The following is a 17,223-nucleotide window of genomic DNA, read 5'->3' as shown; positions in this document are numbered from 1 at the left end:
CAACACACACACACACACACAACACAACACACACACTACCAATTCGTCTTGTACCCAACTAACCCATTCAGTGCCATTCAAAAATCCTATTTTCTCTAACCCCTAAACCTAGCCCTTACCGAAAACCTAACTATAAACCTACCTTAACCTAACTCTAAACCTAACCTTAACCGTACCCTAACCCAAAAACCTAACCTAACTCAAACCTAACCCGTACCCGTACCCTAACCCTAACCCTAAAACGAACCCTAGCACCTAACCTTAACCTAATTCTAACCCTAACACTAATTATTAACCCTAAACCCCCTAGAAATAGCATTTGACCTTGTGAAGACTAACAAATGTCCCCAGTTGGTCAAATTTTGGTTTGTTTACTATTTCTTGGGGGACTTCTGGTCAACACAAGTATAGTTAAACACGTCCACACAACACACACACACACACACACACACCACACCCACACACACACACACACACACACACACACACACACACACACACACACACACAACACACACACACACAAACACACACTAAAGTGCAGCATTCAGAAAGTATTCAGACCCCTTGACTTATCCACATTTGTCACATTTCAGCCTTATTCTAAAATGGTTCAATAGTTTTTTTCCCTCATCCATCTACACAGAATACCCAAATAACAAAGCAAAAACAGGTTTTTAGAAAGTTGTGCATCATTGTCCTGTTTGAAGGTGAACCTTCGCTCCAGTCTGATGTCCTGACGCTCTGGAGCAGGTTTTCAATCAAGGATCTCTCTACACTCTCCGTTCATCTTTCCTCGATCTGACTAGTCTCCCAGTCCTGCCGCTGAAAAAACACATACCATTAGCATGATGCCCACCACCATGCTTCAGTAGGGATGGTGCCAGGTTTCCTCCAGATCCAGATGTGACGCTTGGTATTCAGGTTAAAGAGTTGAATCTTGGTTTCATCAGACCAGAGAATCTTGTTTCTCATAGTCTGAGAGTCCTTTAGGTGCCTTTKGTCAAACTCCAWGCGGGCTCTCATGTACCTTTTACTGAGSAGTGTCTTCCGTCTGGCCACTTTGCCATAAAGGCCTGATTGGTGGAGTGCTGCATAGATGGTTGTCCTTCTGGAAKGTTCTCCCATCTCTACAGAGGAACTCTGGAGCTCTGTCAGAGTGGCCATCAGGATCTTAGTCACCTCCCTGACCAAGGCACTTCTTCCCTGATTGCTCAGTTTGGCCGGGCGGACAGCTCTCAGAAGAGTCTTGGTGGTTCCAAACTTCTTCCATTTAAGAATGATGGAGGCCACTGTGTTCTTGGGGACCTTTAAATCTACGGACAATTCCTTCGACCTCATGGCTTGGTTTTTGCTCTGACATGCACAGTCATCTGTGGGCTGTAACGTAACAAAATGTGGAAAGGGTTAAGGGGTTTAAATATTTTCCGAATGCACTGTATTGTAGTAAAAGTGACATGTCTCTGTCTCTCCTAGGTCTCCTCGCTAACATCCGTGATGTGACAGACAGAATGGCATTGTTGATAAATCATCTCCATAACAGCAGCAGACTGACCCCAGAGCCAGCCTTCCTGCTCCATAGCCTGCCCAACGGTGAGTGGTACTGCCAACTGATGCCCTAATAATTGTCCTTTTATGTGTAATTTCTCCTACATCACACTCTAGTACTTTCATGATCTCTTCCCTGTGTTAAGTCATAAAAACAACATTCAACAATGCTACATTAAAACCAACAATAACACAATGTTGTACTTTACAACTTTCTGAGCTGTTTTTTCTCACTTGAAAAATGTCTGAACCACTGGATGAAAATAGTAGATATCAACTAATGATTATCACATAAGTCATATGTTGAACACTTCATCATAGACTCAAAGACACCCTAAACAGTGGGACAACAGAGAACAGCATGAAATGTGGTACCTCAGTACATCACTCACATTGACTGTGCTGCCCCCTGTAGGCACCAGTGAGCAGGTGCTGGAGGCCAAAGAGCAGGCTGCCATGGCCAACTCCTCCCTGCAGAGGGCACTGGAGCGCCTGGAGGAGCTCAGGGTCAGACTGGAGGAGTCCAGCAAGGCAGTGGCCCAGGCCAAAACCAGCGTCTCCAAAACCAACCAGCTGTTCTCTGACTCACACTCCACCGGTGAGGCTAACATATTATTCTGACAACCAAATATGATTCTAGCTAGATTATAGCTAGCAACTTTGTCATGCCAGTGTTTTCTACAGTGTTTTTCACCTTTGATTTCAACCTTTCCACAATAAATCTAGAATCCGAAGTTGAAAGCAAAAACCATGCCTCTATTTTGGTAAAAATCTGAAGGAGGGGGCTTTAGAAAGGTAACCACAGGTCAAATTCATAGACAGAGCTATKGATGCAAGGACTGACCATCCATGATATACAGTGTTTGTTTACATTTATAAATGTTGTTTACAAACATTGGAGTAAAACAAGATGATAGTTAGCGATCTGATGGGGTGTGACAKTTGAACTAAGCTCAGGAGGCATTTACAAGTTATATTCTTCAAGATTCAATGGGTACAAAATCATTCATTTATAAGTCCAAAAATTGATGTAGCATCTAAGGACTCTAGCTTTCAACCACACCACATTAGAAGCCAAGTAGTGTCCCAAATACCTGTTTAATGTTAGTCAAATGTTATTACCATGTTATCGTGACATATCAATTACAGGCTCATTTCTAGAGATATTATGTGACTGACATAGATGAGTAAGATGACATTAGCATTACTAACCTGTCCTATCTGTTGCCCCTCTTAGCCAGGACAGCTGAGTCTAAGCTGAAGGAGGCAGAGAGTCGTACCGAGAGGCTGTATGACCGTCTTAAACCCCTGAAGATCCTGGGGGAAAACCTGAGCAGAAACCTGTCTGAGATCAGAGAGATGATCAACCAGGCCCGTAAACAGGCTGCCTCGGTTAGTCACTGCTGCTGGACTACACACACAGACACACACACACACTGTACATCTGGGATCATCAACTAGAGGAGCGGGTCTCGCATACATTTGAATGCAATCACGTGTCTCAGATTTCCAAAATTACAATAACGTGTCTCAGATTTCCAAAATTACAATAACGTGTCTCAGATTTCCAAAATTACAATCACTTGTCTCAGATTTCCAAAATTACAATAACGTGTCTCAGNACAATAACGTGTCTCAGATTTCCAAAATTACAATCACTTGTCTCAGATTTCCAAAATTACAATAACGTGTCTCAGATTTCCAAAATTACAATCACGTGTCTCAGATTTCCAAAATTTCAATCACGTGTCTCAGATTTCCAAAATTACAATCACATGTTTCAGATTTCCAAAATTACAATCACGTGTCTCAGATTTCCAAAATTACAATCACGTGTCTCAGATTTCCAAAATTACAATCACGTGTCTCAGATTTCCAAAATTACAATAACGTGTCTCAGATTTCCAAAATGACAATCACTTGGTGCTGATTTCCTGGTGTCCAACTATTTGGTTTTTGCTCAGAGAACTTGGGGTGGCCAAATAGAACCACCACCCCACGGGCCTCCAGTTGCTGTACATGGAACCCTGCTGTACATGGACCAACCCACTCTGTCCTCAACTGACATACATAATATTGTCCTTTTCTCGCCTGTACAGATCAAGGTGTCAGTGCTGGCAGACAAAGACTGTGTGAGGGCCTACAAGCCTGAGATGTCCTCCAGTAACTTCAACACTCTAACTATGACCGTCAAGACCAGCGARCCTGACAACCTGCTCTTCTATATGGGCAGCAGCTCCAGCGTGAGTCACCCACCGAAAGTACCTCGTAATGATTACCCATAAGTATGTTTTAAACTAAAGTCTATATAATCTACATTCAAGCAGAGAGTTATACATAATCTATAAACCATCTATAAACTACCCTTCATAAACCCTTTATAATGTACGTCAATGTTACCGCTATAACTACATGTGTAAAGTAACACTTTCTGGTTACTACATGATTCAATATGTGTTATTTCATAGTTTTGATGTCTTCRCTATTATTGTACAATGTAGAAAATAGTACAAAAGAAAAACCTTTGAATGAGTAGGTGTTCTAAACGTTTGACTGGTGCTGTATATCAGGTGGACTTCATGGCGGTGGAGATGCATCATGGCAAGGTGGGGTTCTTGTGGGATGTGGGTTCAGGCCACGCCAAACTGGAGTACCCYGACATCCAGATCAACAACAACAAGTGGCATCGCATCAACGCCACGCGCTTTGGGAGGCACGGCACGCTGTCAGTCCACCAGCTGGATGACTCAGACCCCCTGCCCGCGGTCAAGACCACCTCACCACGCTCTGCTACTGTCCTGGATGTCAACAAGTTTACCCTCATATTTGTTGGCGGCCTGGGAGGCCAGATCAAGGTACAGTCACACCTGGCTGGGTCATTTTCACTCAGACATGGTTCTAGCCACCACCTTGGGTCCTTGAGAGCTTGAACTGGTTCAATTCAAGTTACATCCATAACCGTGGGAAAAATCACTATAAAAAAGATTTACTAGTCCTGTATTAGTGGACCGGTATAGACCGATATAGCCCCCCTTGACAAAACATTCTCAGCACCCTTACACCATTGGCGAAAAAAAATCGCTGCACCCTCACCCCCAAACATCTTCCCACACCTATGGTTACGTCAACAACACGTATCATTCTGTATTCTCCACCAATAAAACTTTCAAAAACATTCAAGTCGCTTGACACAAAATTACAAAGGACATGCAAAGCACTGAGATAATCTGAAACCATTTATTCAATCTCTTTTACACAGAAGTCCTCCGCGGTGAAGATGACCCAGTTCAAGGGCTGTATGGGGGAGGCGTCGCTCAACGAGAAGAACATCGGGCTGTGGAACTACGCCGAGAGGGAGGGCCAGTGTCGCGGCTGCTTCATGAGTCCCCAGACGGAGGAGACGTCCTTCCACTTTGATGGYAGTGGCTACTCAGTTGTAGAGAAACCCCTCCGCTCCACCTCCACCTCCATCGTACTGCTGTTCAAGACCCTCTCCCCCAACGGCCTGCTGCTCTACYTGGCCTCCAACGGCACGGTACGCCCCCYGCTGACCCACAAACACACTACAACCACCCTGAACAGTCTGTATTTGTTTTCTAGATGTACATACTGTAGTGGAAAGCTATCGTCCTCTGCTGTGGCAAGTCAAATTACCCTCTAGGGACGATAAAGATTGACTGATGTGTTTATTTGTTATTTCAGAGGGACTTCCTGTCCATTGAGCTGGTGGAGGGCCAAGTGCATCTAACCTTTGAACTTGGCTCTGGTCCTCTGACCCTCTCCTCCAACAAAGCCTATAACACTGGCAGCTGGTACAAGATCACCCTGCAGAGGAACAAACGCAAAGGTCATAGTTCATAGGTTATAGGCTAAGAGTTATATAGGGTATAGTTGGGCAACCATAATTTTCGGGGTCACAGTCAGCTTTTCCCCCTGAAGTAGGAAATACACGTGGAAAGTATTTGAAAATACTCAAATACACTGACTCAAATACACTCCCATCCATTTAACCCAGGTATTTGAAAATAGTATTTGAAATAAGTATTTGAAAATACACTCAAACACAATTTGGACTATTTTGTTTTAACAAATAACGATTCAAATACTCAAATAAAAGCACATGTTTTAGGCACGTACTYAAATACACAGAAAAAAGTATTTKAAATAAGCAGATACTTAAATATACATGTATTTSAACCCAGGTYTGATGTAAAGTAAACTGTTGTATTTCTTTCYATCCTCCCAGCTTATATATCGGTGATGGCTGCAGACTCATCAGACAAAGAGATTATAGAGGCAGAGTCTCCTGGGTCCGCCTCTGACCTCAACCGCTCCGACCTGGACCCAATCTACATCGGGGGATTGCCCATGTCTCGACCAATCAGGTACTGGAACTACTTTGTCGCGTACTTCACCTACCTGCTAAATACTCCTAGTTGATATGCAATTGTGTTGCTGTGATTCATATATTTTTGTTGTAGCTTCTTAAGGTTACTGTATGCTTCTCAGTCTAAACAGTTTGCACATATATTATCATGAAATGTAGTGACGTTTTTGTGTGGCTCAGTTGGTAGAGCATGGCGCTTGCAACGCCAGGGTTGTGGGTTCAATTCCCACGGGGGGACCAGGATGAATATGTATGAACTTTCCAATTTGTAAGTCGCTCTGGATAAGAGCGTCTGCTAAATGACTTAAATGTAAATGTTAATTTTGGTGTTGGGTAGCATTCAGCAGGGGATTTTTCGGCTGTTTGAGCAGCTACATTTTTTTCTTGAGGCTTGTTGAGGTTCGGTAGCCAAAGTCTATGCCCCTTCGTCAGTGATTGGTCAACAGTAAGGATTCTTCAATGAAGTGTATGTTGTCATTCAATGACAAATTACTAGTTTTCATGCAAATTTTTTCACTTGAGATATACTGCACCAGACATCTTAGTTAGATGTAAGACCTCGGCAATAATGTCAAAGTGAATTAAAAATTTCTTGAGTTTCTTGAGACATTTCTTGAGTTATCTTAGATTAATTCAGACTATTTTGAGGAAGTGTACTTGTTGCTACGGCGTCTCAAGAAGGACAAACAGTAATATTGCGGCTTTTAAGGGAGTATGCAAGGCACAGACTAGCCAAGATCTGCTAGGATCAAAGCTAGTATGTGAATGCCTTTAGCCTTCTGCATAATGTCAATATTGAGTTTAGTGTTTGAGTTGTTGTATTTAATTTTTTTTCTACATTTTGTAAATTAACATAAGGTAAATTGTGAATTGAATTCTCTTTGCAGGAGACAAGTAGTAGCACGGTCCTATGTGGGCTGCATCAAAAACATGGAGATCGCCCGCTCCAACTTTGACCTTCTCCGAGACTCCTATGGTGTCAAGAAAGGCTGTGTGTTAGAGGTAAGAAAGGCTGTGTGTTAGAGGTAGGAAAGGCTGTGTGTTAGAGGTAAGAAGGCTGTGTGTGTTAGAGGTAGAAAGGCTGTGTGTTAGAGGTAGAAAGGCTGGTGTGTTGAGGTAACAAAGGCTGTGTGTTAGAGGTAGGAAGGCTGTGTGTTAGAGATAAGAAAGGCTGTGTGTTAGAGGTAAAAAGTGTGTGTTAGAGGTAGGAAAGGCTGTGTGTTAGAGGTAACAAGGCTGTGTGTTAGAGGTAGGAAAGGATGTGGTGTTAGAGGTAAGAAGGCTGTGTGTTAGAGGTAACAAAGGCTGTGTGGTTAGGGTAGAAGGTGTGTGTTAGAGGTAAAAGGCTGTGTTGTTAGAGGTAACAAGGCTGTGTGTTAGAGGTAGGAAAGGCTGTGTGTTAGAGGTAAAAGGCTGTGTGTTAGGGTAGGAAAGGTGTGTGTTAGAGGTAAGAAACTGTGTGTTAGAGGTAAAAAGGCTGTGTGTTAGAGGTAGAAAGGGCTGTGTGTTAGAGGTAACAAAGGCTGTGTGTTTAGAGGTAACAAAGGCTGTGTGTTAGAGGTAGGAAAGGCTGTGTTTAGAGGTAAGAATGGCTGTGTGTTAGAGGTAAGAAAGGTGTGTGTTAGAGGTAGAAGGCTGTGTGTTAGAGTAACAAGGCTGTGTGTTAGAGTGGAAGGTGTGTGTTAGAGGTAAGAAGGCTGTGTTTAGAGGTAACAAAGGCTGTGGTTTAGAGGTAGGAAAGGCTGTGTGTTAGAGGTAAGAAAGGCTGTGTGTTAGAGGTAAGAAAGGCTGTGTGTTAGAGGTAAAAAGGCTGTGTGGTTTAGAGGTAACAAAGGCTGTGTGTTAGAGGTAAAAGGTGTGTGTTAGAGGTAGGAAAGGCTGTGTGTTGAGGTAAGAAGATGTGTGTTAGAGGTAAAAGGCTGTGTGTTTAGAGGTAGGAAAGGCTGTGTGTTAGAGGTAAAGAAAGGCTGTGGTTAGAGGTAAGAGGCTGTGGGTTAGAGGTAAGAAAGGCTGTGTGTTAGAGGTAAGAAGGCTGTGTGTTAGGGTAAGAAAGGCTGTGTGTTAGAGGTAACAAGGCTGGTGTGTTAGGGTAAAGGGGTGTGTGTTAGAGGTAGCAGGCTGTGTGTTAGAGGTACAAAGGCTGTGTGTTAGAGGTGGAAAGATGTGTGTTAGAGGTAAGAAAGACTGTGTGTTAGAGGTAACGAAAGGTGTGTGTTGAGGTAGAAAGGCTGTGTGTTAGGGTAAGAAGGCTGTGTGTTAGAGGTAAGAAAGGCTGTGTGTTAGAGGTAAAAGGCTGTGTGTTAGAGGTAAGAAAGGCTGTGTGTTAGAGGTAAAAAGGCTGTGTGTTAGAGGTGGAAAGGCTGTGTGTTAGAGGTAACAAAGGCTTGTGTGTTGAGGTAAAAGGCTGTGTGTTAGAGGTAAGAGAGATGTGTGTTAGAGGTAAGAAGACTGTGTTTAGAGGTAAAAAGGCTGTGTGTTAGAGGTAAGAAAGGCTGTGTGTTAGAGGTAAAAAGGCTGTGTGTTAGGGTAGAAAGCTGTGTGTTAGAGGTAGGAAGGCTGTGTGTTAGAGGTAGAAAGGCTGTGTGTTAGAGTAGAAAGGCTGTGTGTTAGAGGTAAGAAAGGCTGTGTGTTAGAGGTAAAAGGCTGTGTGTTAGAGGTAAGAAAGGCTGTGTGTAAGTAAGAGGCTGTGTGTTAGAGTAAGAAAGGCTGTGTGTTTAGAGGTAGAAAGGCTGTGTGTAGAGGCTAGAAGGCTGTGTTGAGGTAAGAAAGGCTGTGTGTTAGAGGCTAGAAGGCTGTGTGTTAGAGGCTAGAAAGGCTGTGTGTTAGAGGCTAGAAAGGCTGTGTGTTAGAGGTAAGAAGAGTGTGTGTTAGAGGCTAGAAAGGCTGTGTGTTAGAGGTAAGAAGGCTGGTGTGTTAGAGGTAAGAAAGGCTGTGTGTTAGAGTAGAAAGGCTGTGTGTTAGAGGTAAGAAAGGCTGTGTGTAGAGGTAAGAAAGGTTGTGTGTTAGAGGCTAGAAAGGCTGTGTGTTAGAGGCTAGAAAGGCTGTGTGTTAGAGGTAGGAAGACTGTGTGTTAGAGGTAAGAAAGGCTGTGGTGTTAGAGGCTAGAAAGGCTGTGTGTTAGAGGCTAGAAAGGCTGTGTGTTAGAGGCTAGAAAGGCTGTGTGTTAGAGGCTAGAAAGGCTGTGTGTAGAGGCTAGAAGGCTGTGTGTTAGAGGTAGAAAGGCTGGGTGTTGAGGTAGAGAAAGGCTGTGTAGAGGTAGGAAGGCTGTGTGTTAGAGGCTAGAAGGCTGTGTGTTGAGGTAAGACAGGCTGTGTGTTAGAGTAAGACAGGCTTGGTGTTAGAGGTAAGAAGGCTGTGTGTTGAGGCTAGAAAGGCTGTGTGTTAGAGGTAAGACAGGCTGTGTGTTGACTAGAAGGCTGTTGTTAGAGGCTAGAGAACTGAAAGTCAAGACCTTCATTTTATTTATTTATTCCTTAATGGGCCTTCTTCCTCTCTAAACAAATGAAAGGTAGACAGGGGTTTTGGGAAGAGTGAATAGTGACAGTGACAGTTGTGGCATTTGATTTTTGCTGTTGATTTCTGTAAAGAGGAAGGTGCCCAGCAGTACATGATGATGGCATATTGTTGCACATGTTGTGTCTTTGACTATGCAGATTAATTGCTATGACATGCTATTCTATAAAATAATTTCTCCGTATTAATATTACCTGATTGAACTAATCATGTAAATATTAATTAACTAGAGAGGGACACCACGAAAGAATATTTATAGAGCTGTTATCTTTCGAATAAACTCTTAAAGATTTAGTAATAGTTTACATCCATAGCCGTCACATTATCGTCATTTTATTCAGTCTCATCTGAAAGTTGTAAATCCTTGATTATCTGCAAGAATCCTGGCTAACAAGTTGAATCAGCAATACAAAATTGGGTTTAATTATTTATTTTACTAAATACCTAACTAATCACACAGAATCACACATATACATTAAATCATAAACGTGATCACAATTACGTCATACAGAAAAACGTCCCTAGCGGGCGGAATAGATATGACAGCTTGTTACACAAAGGGAAGGGGCTGATCTTAGTGAAAGAGCGGGAGACTGGACATAGGCGAGCTGTGCTATCGTAAATAAGTATCTTATGCATTCTAAATTACCGCCCATTTGAAAGGAAAATGCAATAAATATTTACTCTGAGCTGCGCTTCAGTAGGTTGGTGGTAGATGGAAGACCGTATCGCCAACCGAGTCCTCTGTCCTTTGGAGAATGTCTCTGGTAGTCACGGGATACGTTGGAGTACGTTGTGTGTAGTAGACGGGATACTCGGACTGTCCTTCCTAACCTGCGATTAGCTGTTGCTAACTCACAGCTAGGAGATAAAAGTTCATACATTCACAATCAAAGTCCATGCTGATGTTGGCTTAGTTCTGTAGTTATTATCTGAACCTTCTGACACCGATCGTCATCCTGGTGTACCCGGAACAAAGTTATATTCTTGTCAATGTTTTATAGTGGAGGAGAGGGGGTGTGTCTGAAAAGTTTTATAACCCATGCCTCTTCACAGGGGCGGGCCACTGTGAGCAGAGGAAACTTATGAAAGCACAGATCTCTCATTTGGAAGCTAAAATTACATTTCACCTCTTCACAATAATGTCATATTCAAACATTTGAATTACAACAATTCCATGTGAATCCGATACCTCTGACGTTTAGACTTTCCACAGTAGAGTTTGTCATTCTATCATTGATGAGAAGTGGTCAGAGGGCAACCGAACTGACATAAATACTTAAGTACTACCGCATATGTTCAGTTGGTCGGATTACCAGAATATTAGTTCTTCCCCCCCACCTTCTGATGTCCCCAGAATCTCTATGTTAACCAAGGGGTTTTCTTATGTCACATCAGTAGGGAAGAGGAACGGGGGAGGGGGGAAAGAGGTATTTATGACTGTCATAAACCTACCCCCACTGCCAACGTCATGACACACAGAATAGAAAAGACTTGCCATATTCCCTATGAGTAACAGCCTCGCTCTGTTAACTGCTCATCTCTGTATACCCGTCGCAAGACGCACTGGTTGATGATTATTTATAAAACCCTCTTAGGCCTCACTCCTCCCTATCTGAGATATCTACTGCAGCCCTCATCCTCCACGTACAACACCCTTTCTGCCAGTSAYATTCTGTTAAAGGTCCCCAAAGCACACATCCCTGGGTCGCTCCTCTCTTCAGTTCGCTGCAGATAGCGACTGGAACGAGCTGCAACAAACACTCAAACTGGACAGTTTTATCTCCAACTCTTCATTCAAAGACTCAATCTTGGACACTCTTACTGACAGTTGTGGCTGCTTTGTGTGATGTATTGTTGTCTCTAGCTTCTTTCCCTTTGGGCTGTTGTCTGTGCCCAATAATGTTTGTACCATGTTTTGTGCTGCTACCATGTTGTGTTGCTACCATGTTGTTGTCATGTTGTGTTGCTACCATGTTGTTGTCATGTTGTGTTGCTACCATGCTGTGTTGTCATGTGTTGTTACTACCATGTTGTTGTCATGTTGTGTTGCTACCATGCTGTGTTGTCATGTGTTGTTACTACCATGTTGTTGTCATGTTGTGTTGCTACCATGTTGTTGTCATGTGTTGCTGCCTTGTTATGTTGTCTTAGGTCTGTCTTTATGTAGTGTTGTGTTGTCTCTCTTGTTGTGATGTGTGTTCTGYCCTATATTTATATTGTTTTTATTTTTTWWTTTTTTAATCCCAGGCCCCGTCCCTGCAGGAGGCCTTTTGCCTTTTGGTAGGTCGTCATTGTAAATAAGAATTTGTTCTTAACTGACTTGCCTAGTTAAATCAAATAAAAAAACGTGTGTGTTCCAGCCAATCCGCAGTGTGTCTGTACTGAGAGAGGGCTATGTGGAGCTGCCATCAATRTCTCTTGGCTCCCAGGGGGAGCTGCTGGCCTCCTTCTCCACCCGCTACCACACTGGCATCATCCTGGCAGGCTTCAGCAAGGGAGGCACCCGCAGACGCAGACAGGCACGACAGGTAAGTGTGTATCAGTGGAGACTGGTGGGAGGAGCTATAGGAGGACAGGCTCATTGTAATGGAATGGAATAAATGGAACAGAGTCCAACGGGTTTCCAGATGTTTGATACCGTTTCATTGATTCCATTCCAGCCATTAACAATGAGTCCTCTTATAGCTCCTCCCACCAGCCTCCACTGGTGTGTATGCCCATGTTTTTCACCATAGCAGGAGTAAAGAGAGCGTTATGGTGACTGTAGCATGATTTAGTTGGAGTTCTCTAACCAAGAAAATTACGTAAGATTAGAGCGTATATTGACAGCCTTCTCTGGGTTTCCAATCAGCCCTTCCTGGCGGTCATGCTGGTGTCGGGGCACTTGGAGGTTCACGTCAGCATGGTGGAGGGCGGGAGCGTCCACAAGGTTGTGGTCAAATCACGCTCTGGGAGCTTCAGTGACGGACAGGAGCACTCTGTCATCCTACAGAGGAACAGGAAGTGAGTGGCACCAGGAAGAGGGACTGATTAAGCTGTAACACAGATGATGATTTTATGCTGATGGATGGTTCTAAATGATAACATTCATTTGAAATGATACTCCATCAGATATTTGTATACTGATGTTATACATAGGCCTACACATGGTTGATAAAAGGATGGATATATAACAATCAACTGCCATGGGATTAAAGTCACTTTGAAATGGCCGTTGAACAGCAGTAAATATTGCATATTGTACCTTTTTAAGAAATATATATTCCAGTGTGGAATAATATACAGGAAGTATTTTCCAAGGGGAATAGCACTGCAGAGTTATTACTGACACAGTCCTCYGTGTGTGTGTCTCATCCATCCAGGACGATGACGGTACTGGTGGATGAGGACCACCAAGAGACAGTGCGCCTGTCCTCGGAGAAGGCCTCTCTGACCCTCACCTCTCTGTACATGGGCGGCCTCCCGCCAGAAGAGGGCGCCGGACTGCTACGAACCACTTCCTCCTTCTACGGCTGCATCAGGAACCTGGCCCTGGATGCCAAGTGAGTCACACGCCCAATACACTATGAAACCATGTTTAGTGCAATTTATATCAGAATCATAGGCCCTGTCAAAGTGTTTGCCATTTGAAGGCAATGTTAGCTAAATGGTGTTGTGGTTTGCTTATGTGTTTGGACTTGAAAGACACATGAGAAGTTGTGGCATGACTAGAGTCATTATGTTCTGGAGAAAGATATGTTATAGAATACAATAGCARGTAGATAGAACAACTTGATTTTTCCCACAGGGAACTTCGGTGTGTTTATATCGCTACTACCTTTAATGTCATTGCCATGGTACTGTCAGGAGATGGATGGTATCCATAGTAACCCAAGGCTCTGACCAGTGCTGTGTCCCTATAGGTTGTTGGACCTGTCAGCTGCGGTGAAGTACCACAACGTGGACATGGACAGCTGTCTATTGGAGGAGAGGCCTAAGAGGGTCCTCCTACCTGATGACACTGACCTGGAGGCCAAGCCCACCCTGGACCCTTCCAGACCCCATCCACCACCCCCCACTCAGCTCAGCGCTCTCACCCCCGGCACACTCACGGTAACACCCACTGAAATACACACAGCTCTTATTATTAGGATAAACAGCAGCTCTTCCACCTTCCAACAGGTCACCCTGTCGTCACAGATAGTTCCTCGACTTTTCCTTCATTGTTCTTTGRTCACTCTGTGTCTCTCTCCAGTGTGCATCGATGGACAACAGCACATCCCTCCCAGAGGCCAATCAGTTTGGCATCTCCAGACACAGTCATAAGGTCCTCAACATCAACCCCAACACAGTGAGGAGGAGGTCAGTGCTAAGACGTGGCTCATTCAACTACCGTCTCCCTTCATCAACATCTCACAACTTACAGAATCCTTTTTCACATACAGATCATATCCAGTGATATTTCAATGATTGTCGCAATTCTATATGCAATATTCTATATGCTATAATTCTATATGGTATATTACAGATTCACACGTCTATGGTTCTATAGGCTTACATAGTGTTGTATCTCATTTTTGACATTTTAGCCTTCATATCAGTTGGCCCATAGCTACATGTGTAAAACAGGGTCAAGCCAACATTCCAGTACATTGAAGTGGCATAGGAAGGTAAGATCCAGTACAGTGCATAGCAAAAAACACTCTTAAGGCCTTAATCGTTGATTGCTTTTCTCTGAGCCTGAGAGCATATTGTATCTCTTCATTAAAGATAGGAATTATAATTGCTGTCCCAGTAAGTATCTATAATTCACGAGGGACTCYGGCACTGCTTGGAAACGAGCAGGGCTAATGTTACACATTCCCATTGACTTAGCTTGAAGTCTTTTCAAGTGTTCCACTGTAGCCTGCATTATGTGTAATTGAGAGGAAGGCACAGTTCAATAAGCCCAGATCTGTTGTCTCCTTCTATAGCCTGGTCCTAGGATCTGTTGTCTCCTTCCTATAGCCTGTCCATAGACATCTGTTGTCTCCTCTATAGCCTGGTTCCTGAATCTGTTGTCGTCCTTCTATAGCCTGGTGCCTAGATACTGTTGTTCTCTACTAGCTTCCTCTTCTTCTATTGTAAGCCTGTTATCCAGATCTGTTGTCTCCTTCTATAGCCTCGGTCCTGAGATCTGCTTGTCTCCTTCTATATGCTGGTTCCAGATCTGTTTGTCTCCTTCTATAGCCTGGTCCTAGATCTGTTGTTCTCCTTCTATAGGCCTGGTCCCAATCTGTTGTCTCCTTCTATTAGGCCTGGTTCCAGATCTGTTTGTCTCCTTCTATAGCCTGTCCTAACTGTTGTTGCATAACTGTCTAGTCTCTCCTTCTATAGCAACCTGGTTTCCAGAACTGTTGGTCTCCTTCTATAGCCTGGTCCTAAGAATCTGTTTTGTCTCCTTCTATAGCCTGGTCCTAGATCTTGTTGTCTCCTTCTATAGCCTGGTTCCTAGATCGGTGTCTCCTTCTATAGCCTGGTTCCAGAACTGTTGTCTCCTTCTATAGCCTGGTTCCAGAACTGTTGTCTTTTCTATAGCCTGGTTCCAGAACTGTTGTCTCCTTCTATAGCCTGGTCCCTAGATCTGTTGTCTCCTTCTATAGCCTGGTCCAGATCTGTTGTCTCTTCTATAGCCTGTCCTAGATCTGTTGTCTCCTTCTATAGCCTGGTCCTAGATCTGTTGTCTCCTTCTATAGCCTGGTCTAGATCTGTTGTCTCCTTCTTAATAGCCTGGTTCCAGAACTGTTGTCTCCTTCTATAGCCTGGTCCTAGATCTGTTGTCTCCTTCTATAGCCTGGTCTAGATCTGTTGTCTCCTTCTATAGCCTGGTCCTAGATCTGTTGTCTCCTTCTATAGCCTGGTTCCAGAACTTTGTCTCCTTCTAAGCCTGGTTCCAGAACTGTTGTCTTTTTCTATAGCCTGGTTTCCAGAACTGTTGTCTCCTTCTATAGCCTGGTCCTAGATCTGTTGTCTCCTTCTATAGCCTGGTTCCAGAATCTGTTGTCTCCTTCTATAGCCTGTCCTAGATCTGTTGTCTCCTCTATAGCCTGGTCCTAGATCTGTTGTCTCCTTCTATAGCCTGGTCCCAGATTGTTGTCTCCTTTATAGCCTGGTCCTAGATCTGTTGTCTCCTTCTATAGCCTGGTCCAGATCTGTGTGTCTTCCTTCTATAGCCTGGTCCTAGATCTGTTGTCTCCTTCTATAGCCTGGTCCTAGATCTGTTGTCTCCTTCTATAGCCTGGTCCTAGATCTGTTGTCTCCTTCTATAGCCTGGTTCCAGATCTGTTGTCTCCTTTCTATAGCCTGGTCCTAGATCTGTTGTCTCCTTCTATAGGCCTGGTCCTAGATCTGTTGTCTCCTTCTATAGCCTGGTTCCAGAACTGTTGTCTCCTTCTATAGCCTGGTCCTGAGATCTGTTGTCTCCTTCTATAGCCTGGTCCTAGATCTGTTGTCTTCCTCTAATAAGCCTGGTTCCACCATTCTGTTGTCTCCTTCTATAGCCTGGTCCCAGATCGGTTTGCGCTCTTGCCAACTCCTATGGTCATTGTCATGCCAAACATGCTGTGCTATACAGCACGCACAGATCTGGGACCAGGCTAGTTTTTTGGTTGGTGGATGTATTCAACAATATTGGATTATTATGAGATGGTCACGGCAATACAAATTGTCATATCCACTTTGTCATTGCCTGTATAGAAGTCTAACAAACGTCCTTATCTTACAGCAAATCATGGATAACTCCAAATAGCCTTGTCAGTGGCTGAAATGCTTCATATGTCTTCTCGATTCTCTCCCTGACAGTTTCTCTCTGGAGCTATCTGTGCGTACCTTTKCCCAGAGTGGTTTGATCTACTACATGGCCCACGCCAACCAGATGGACTACGCCACTCTGCAGCTGCTGGGGGGTCGTCTGTTCTTCACCTGTGACAAGGGCAGCGGCCCCGCCATCACCTCCTTCCCTGTGCCGGTCAACGACGGCCAGTGGCACACAGTTAGTGACCACACCCTTCTGGGCCAAAAGTGATAGTAGATTGCAGTGTTTGTTTGGGTCAAATTGTATTTTGGTCGATTCAGGGGATGCATAACAAAACTACGACAATTCAAGTTAGTTTGAAATCATGACTGAAAGCAGTGATATTACCAGGTAGGTTGTCAGGACTCGACTCTCCCCAACCCTGTAACGTGTGTGTGTGTCTCCATGTGCAGGTGAAGACAGACTTCAATAAGAAGAGAGTGGTAATCAGTGTAGACAACAAGGCGTCAGCTCCTGTGCCGGTTAAAGGCAACACTCTGGATGTGGAGAACAAGCTGTACCTGGGAGGACTGCCCCAGACCTACACCGCCAAGAAGATAGGCAACGTATGGCACACTACACCACATTTTCTTCTTAAAACTGCATTGTTGGTTAAGTTCGGCGCATGTGACAAATAACATTTGATTTTCTATTCATGCTGAAATTGTTTTTTAGATCATTGTTTCAGTCTTGAAAGCAGGTGGTACATTTCCTGTCGAGTAAAATGTTTATATTCCCTCATCCAGGTGACCCACAGCTTGGCTGGCTGCATCCAGAAGGTGATTCTGAACAGTGTTGAACTTGACACCCAGAGTCCAGTGTCTGAACAGTCTACTGCTCACTGTTTCACTGCAGCCCAGGACGGGACCTTCTTCAATGGGAGCGGATATGCTGCTCTGAGTGAGTCTACCGCCATTACATGCCTCACTTTAAGGCAAATAAGACATTGTTTTAGATTCAA

The 17,223-nt window shown here is 43.9% G+C and overlaps 1 protein-coding gene across 1 annotated transcript in view; it reads left to right on the top strand.

Annotated features, from left to right (window-relative positions):
- LOC112069775 (laminin subunit alpha-1-like) overlaps positions 1-17,223 on the top strand; it is a 144,929-nt gene that overhangs the window by 126,240 nt on the left and 1,466 nt on the right. Inside the window, 18 exon segments of the mRNA XM_070438690.1 lie at positions 1,370-1,382; positions 1,477-1,593; positions 1,964-2,146; positions 2,786-2,940; positions 3,648-3,791; positions 4,119-4,403; positions 4,808-5,083; positions 5,251-5,395; positions 5,795-5,933; positions 6,823-6,937; positions 11,812-11,979; positions 12,303-12,454; positions 12,814-12,993; positions 13,354-13,543; positions 13,686-13,792; positions 16,271-16,460; positions 16,676-16,828; positions 17,009-17,162. Of these exon segments, the coding sequence (XP_070294791.1) occupies positions 1,370-1,382; positions 1,477-1,593; positions 1,964-2,146; positions 2,786-2,940; positions 3,648-3,791; positions 4,119-4,403; positions 4,808-5,083; positions 5,251-5,395; positions 5,795-5,933; positions 6,823-6,937; positions 11,812-11,979; positions 12,303-12,454; positions 12,814-12,993; positions 13,354-13,543; positions 13,686-13,792; positions 16,271-16,460; positions 16,676-16,828; positions 17,009-17,162 (2,866 nt within the window).

The sequence above is a fragment of the Salvelinus sp. IW2-2015 genome, unplaced genomic scaffold (genome assembly GCF_002910315.2).
Source record: "Salvelinus sp. IW2-2015 unplaced genomic scaffold, ASM291031v2 Un_scaffold1114, whole genome shotgun sequence".
Taxonomy (NCBI): domain Eukaryota; kingdom Metazoa; phylum Chordata; class Actinopteri; order Salmoniformes; family Salmonidae; genus Salvelinus; species Salvelinus sp. IW2-2015.
The sequence above is the reverse complement of the archived record's forward strand: the minus strand, read 5'-3'. Positions and strand labels throughout refer to the sequence as shown.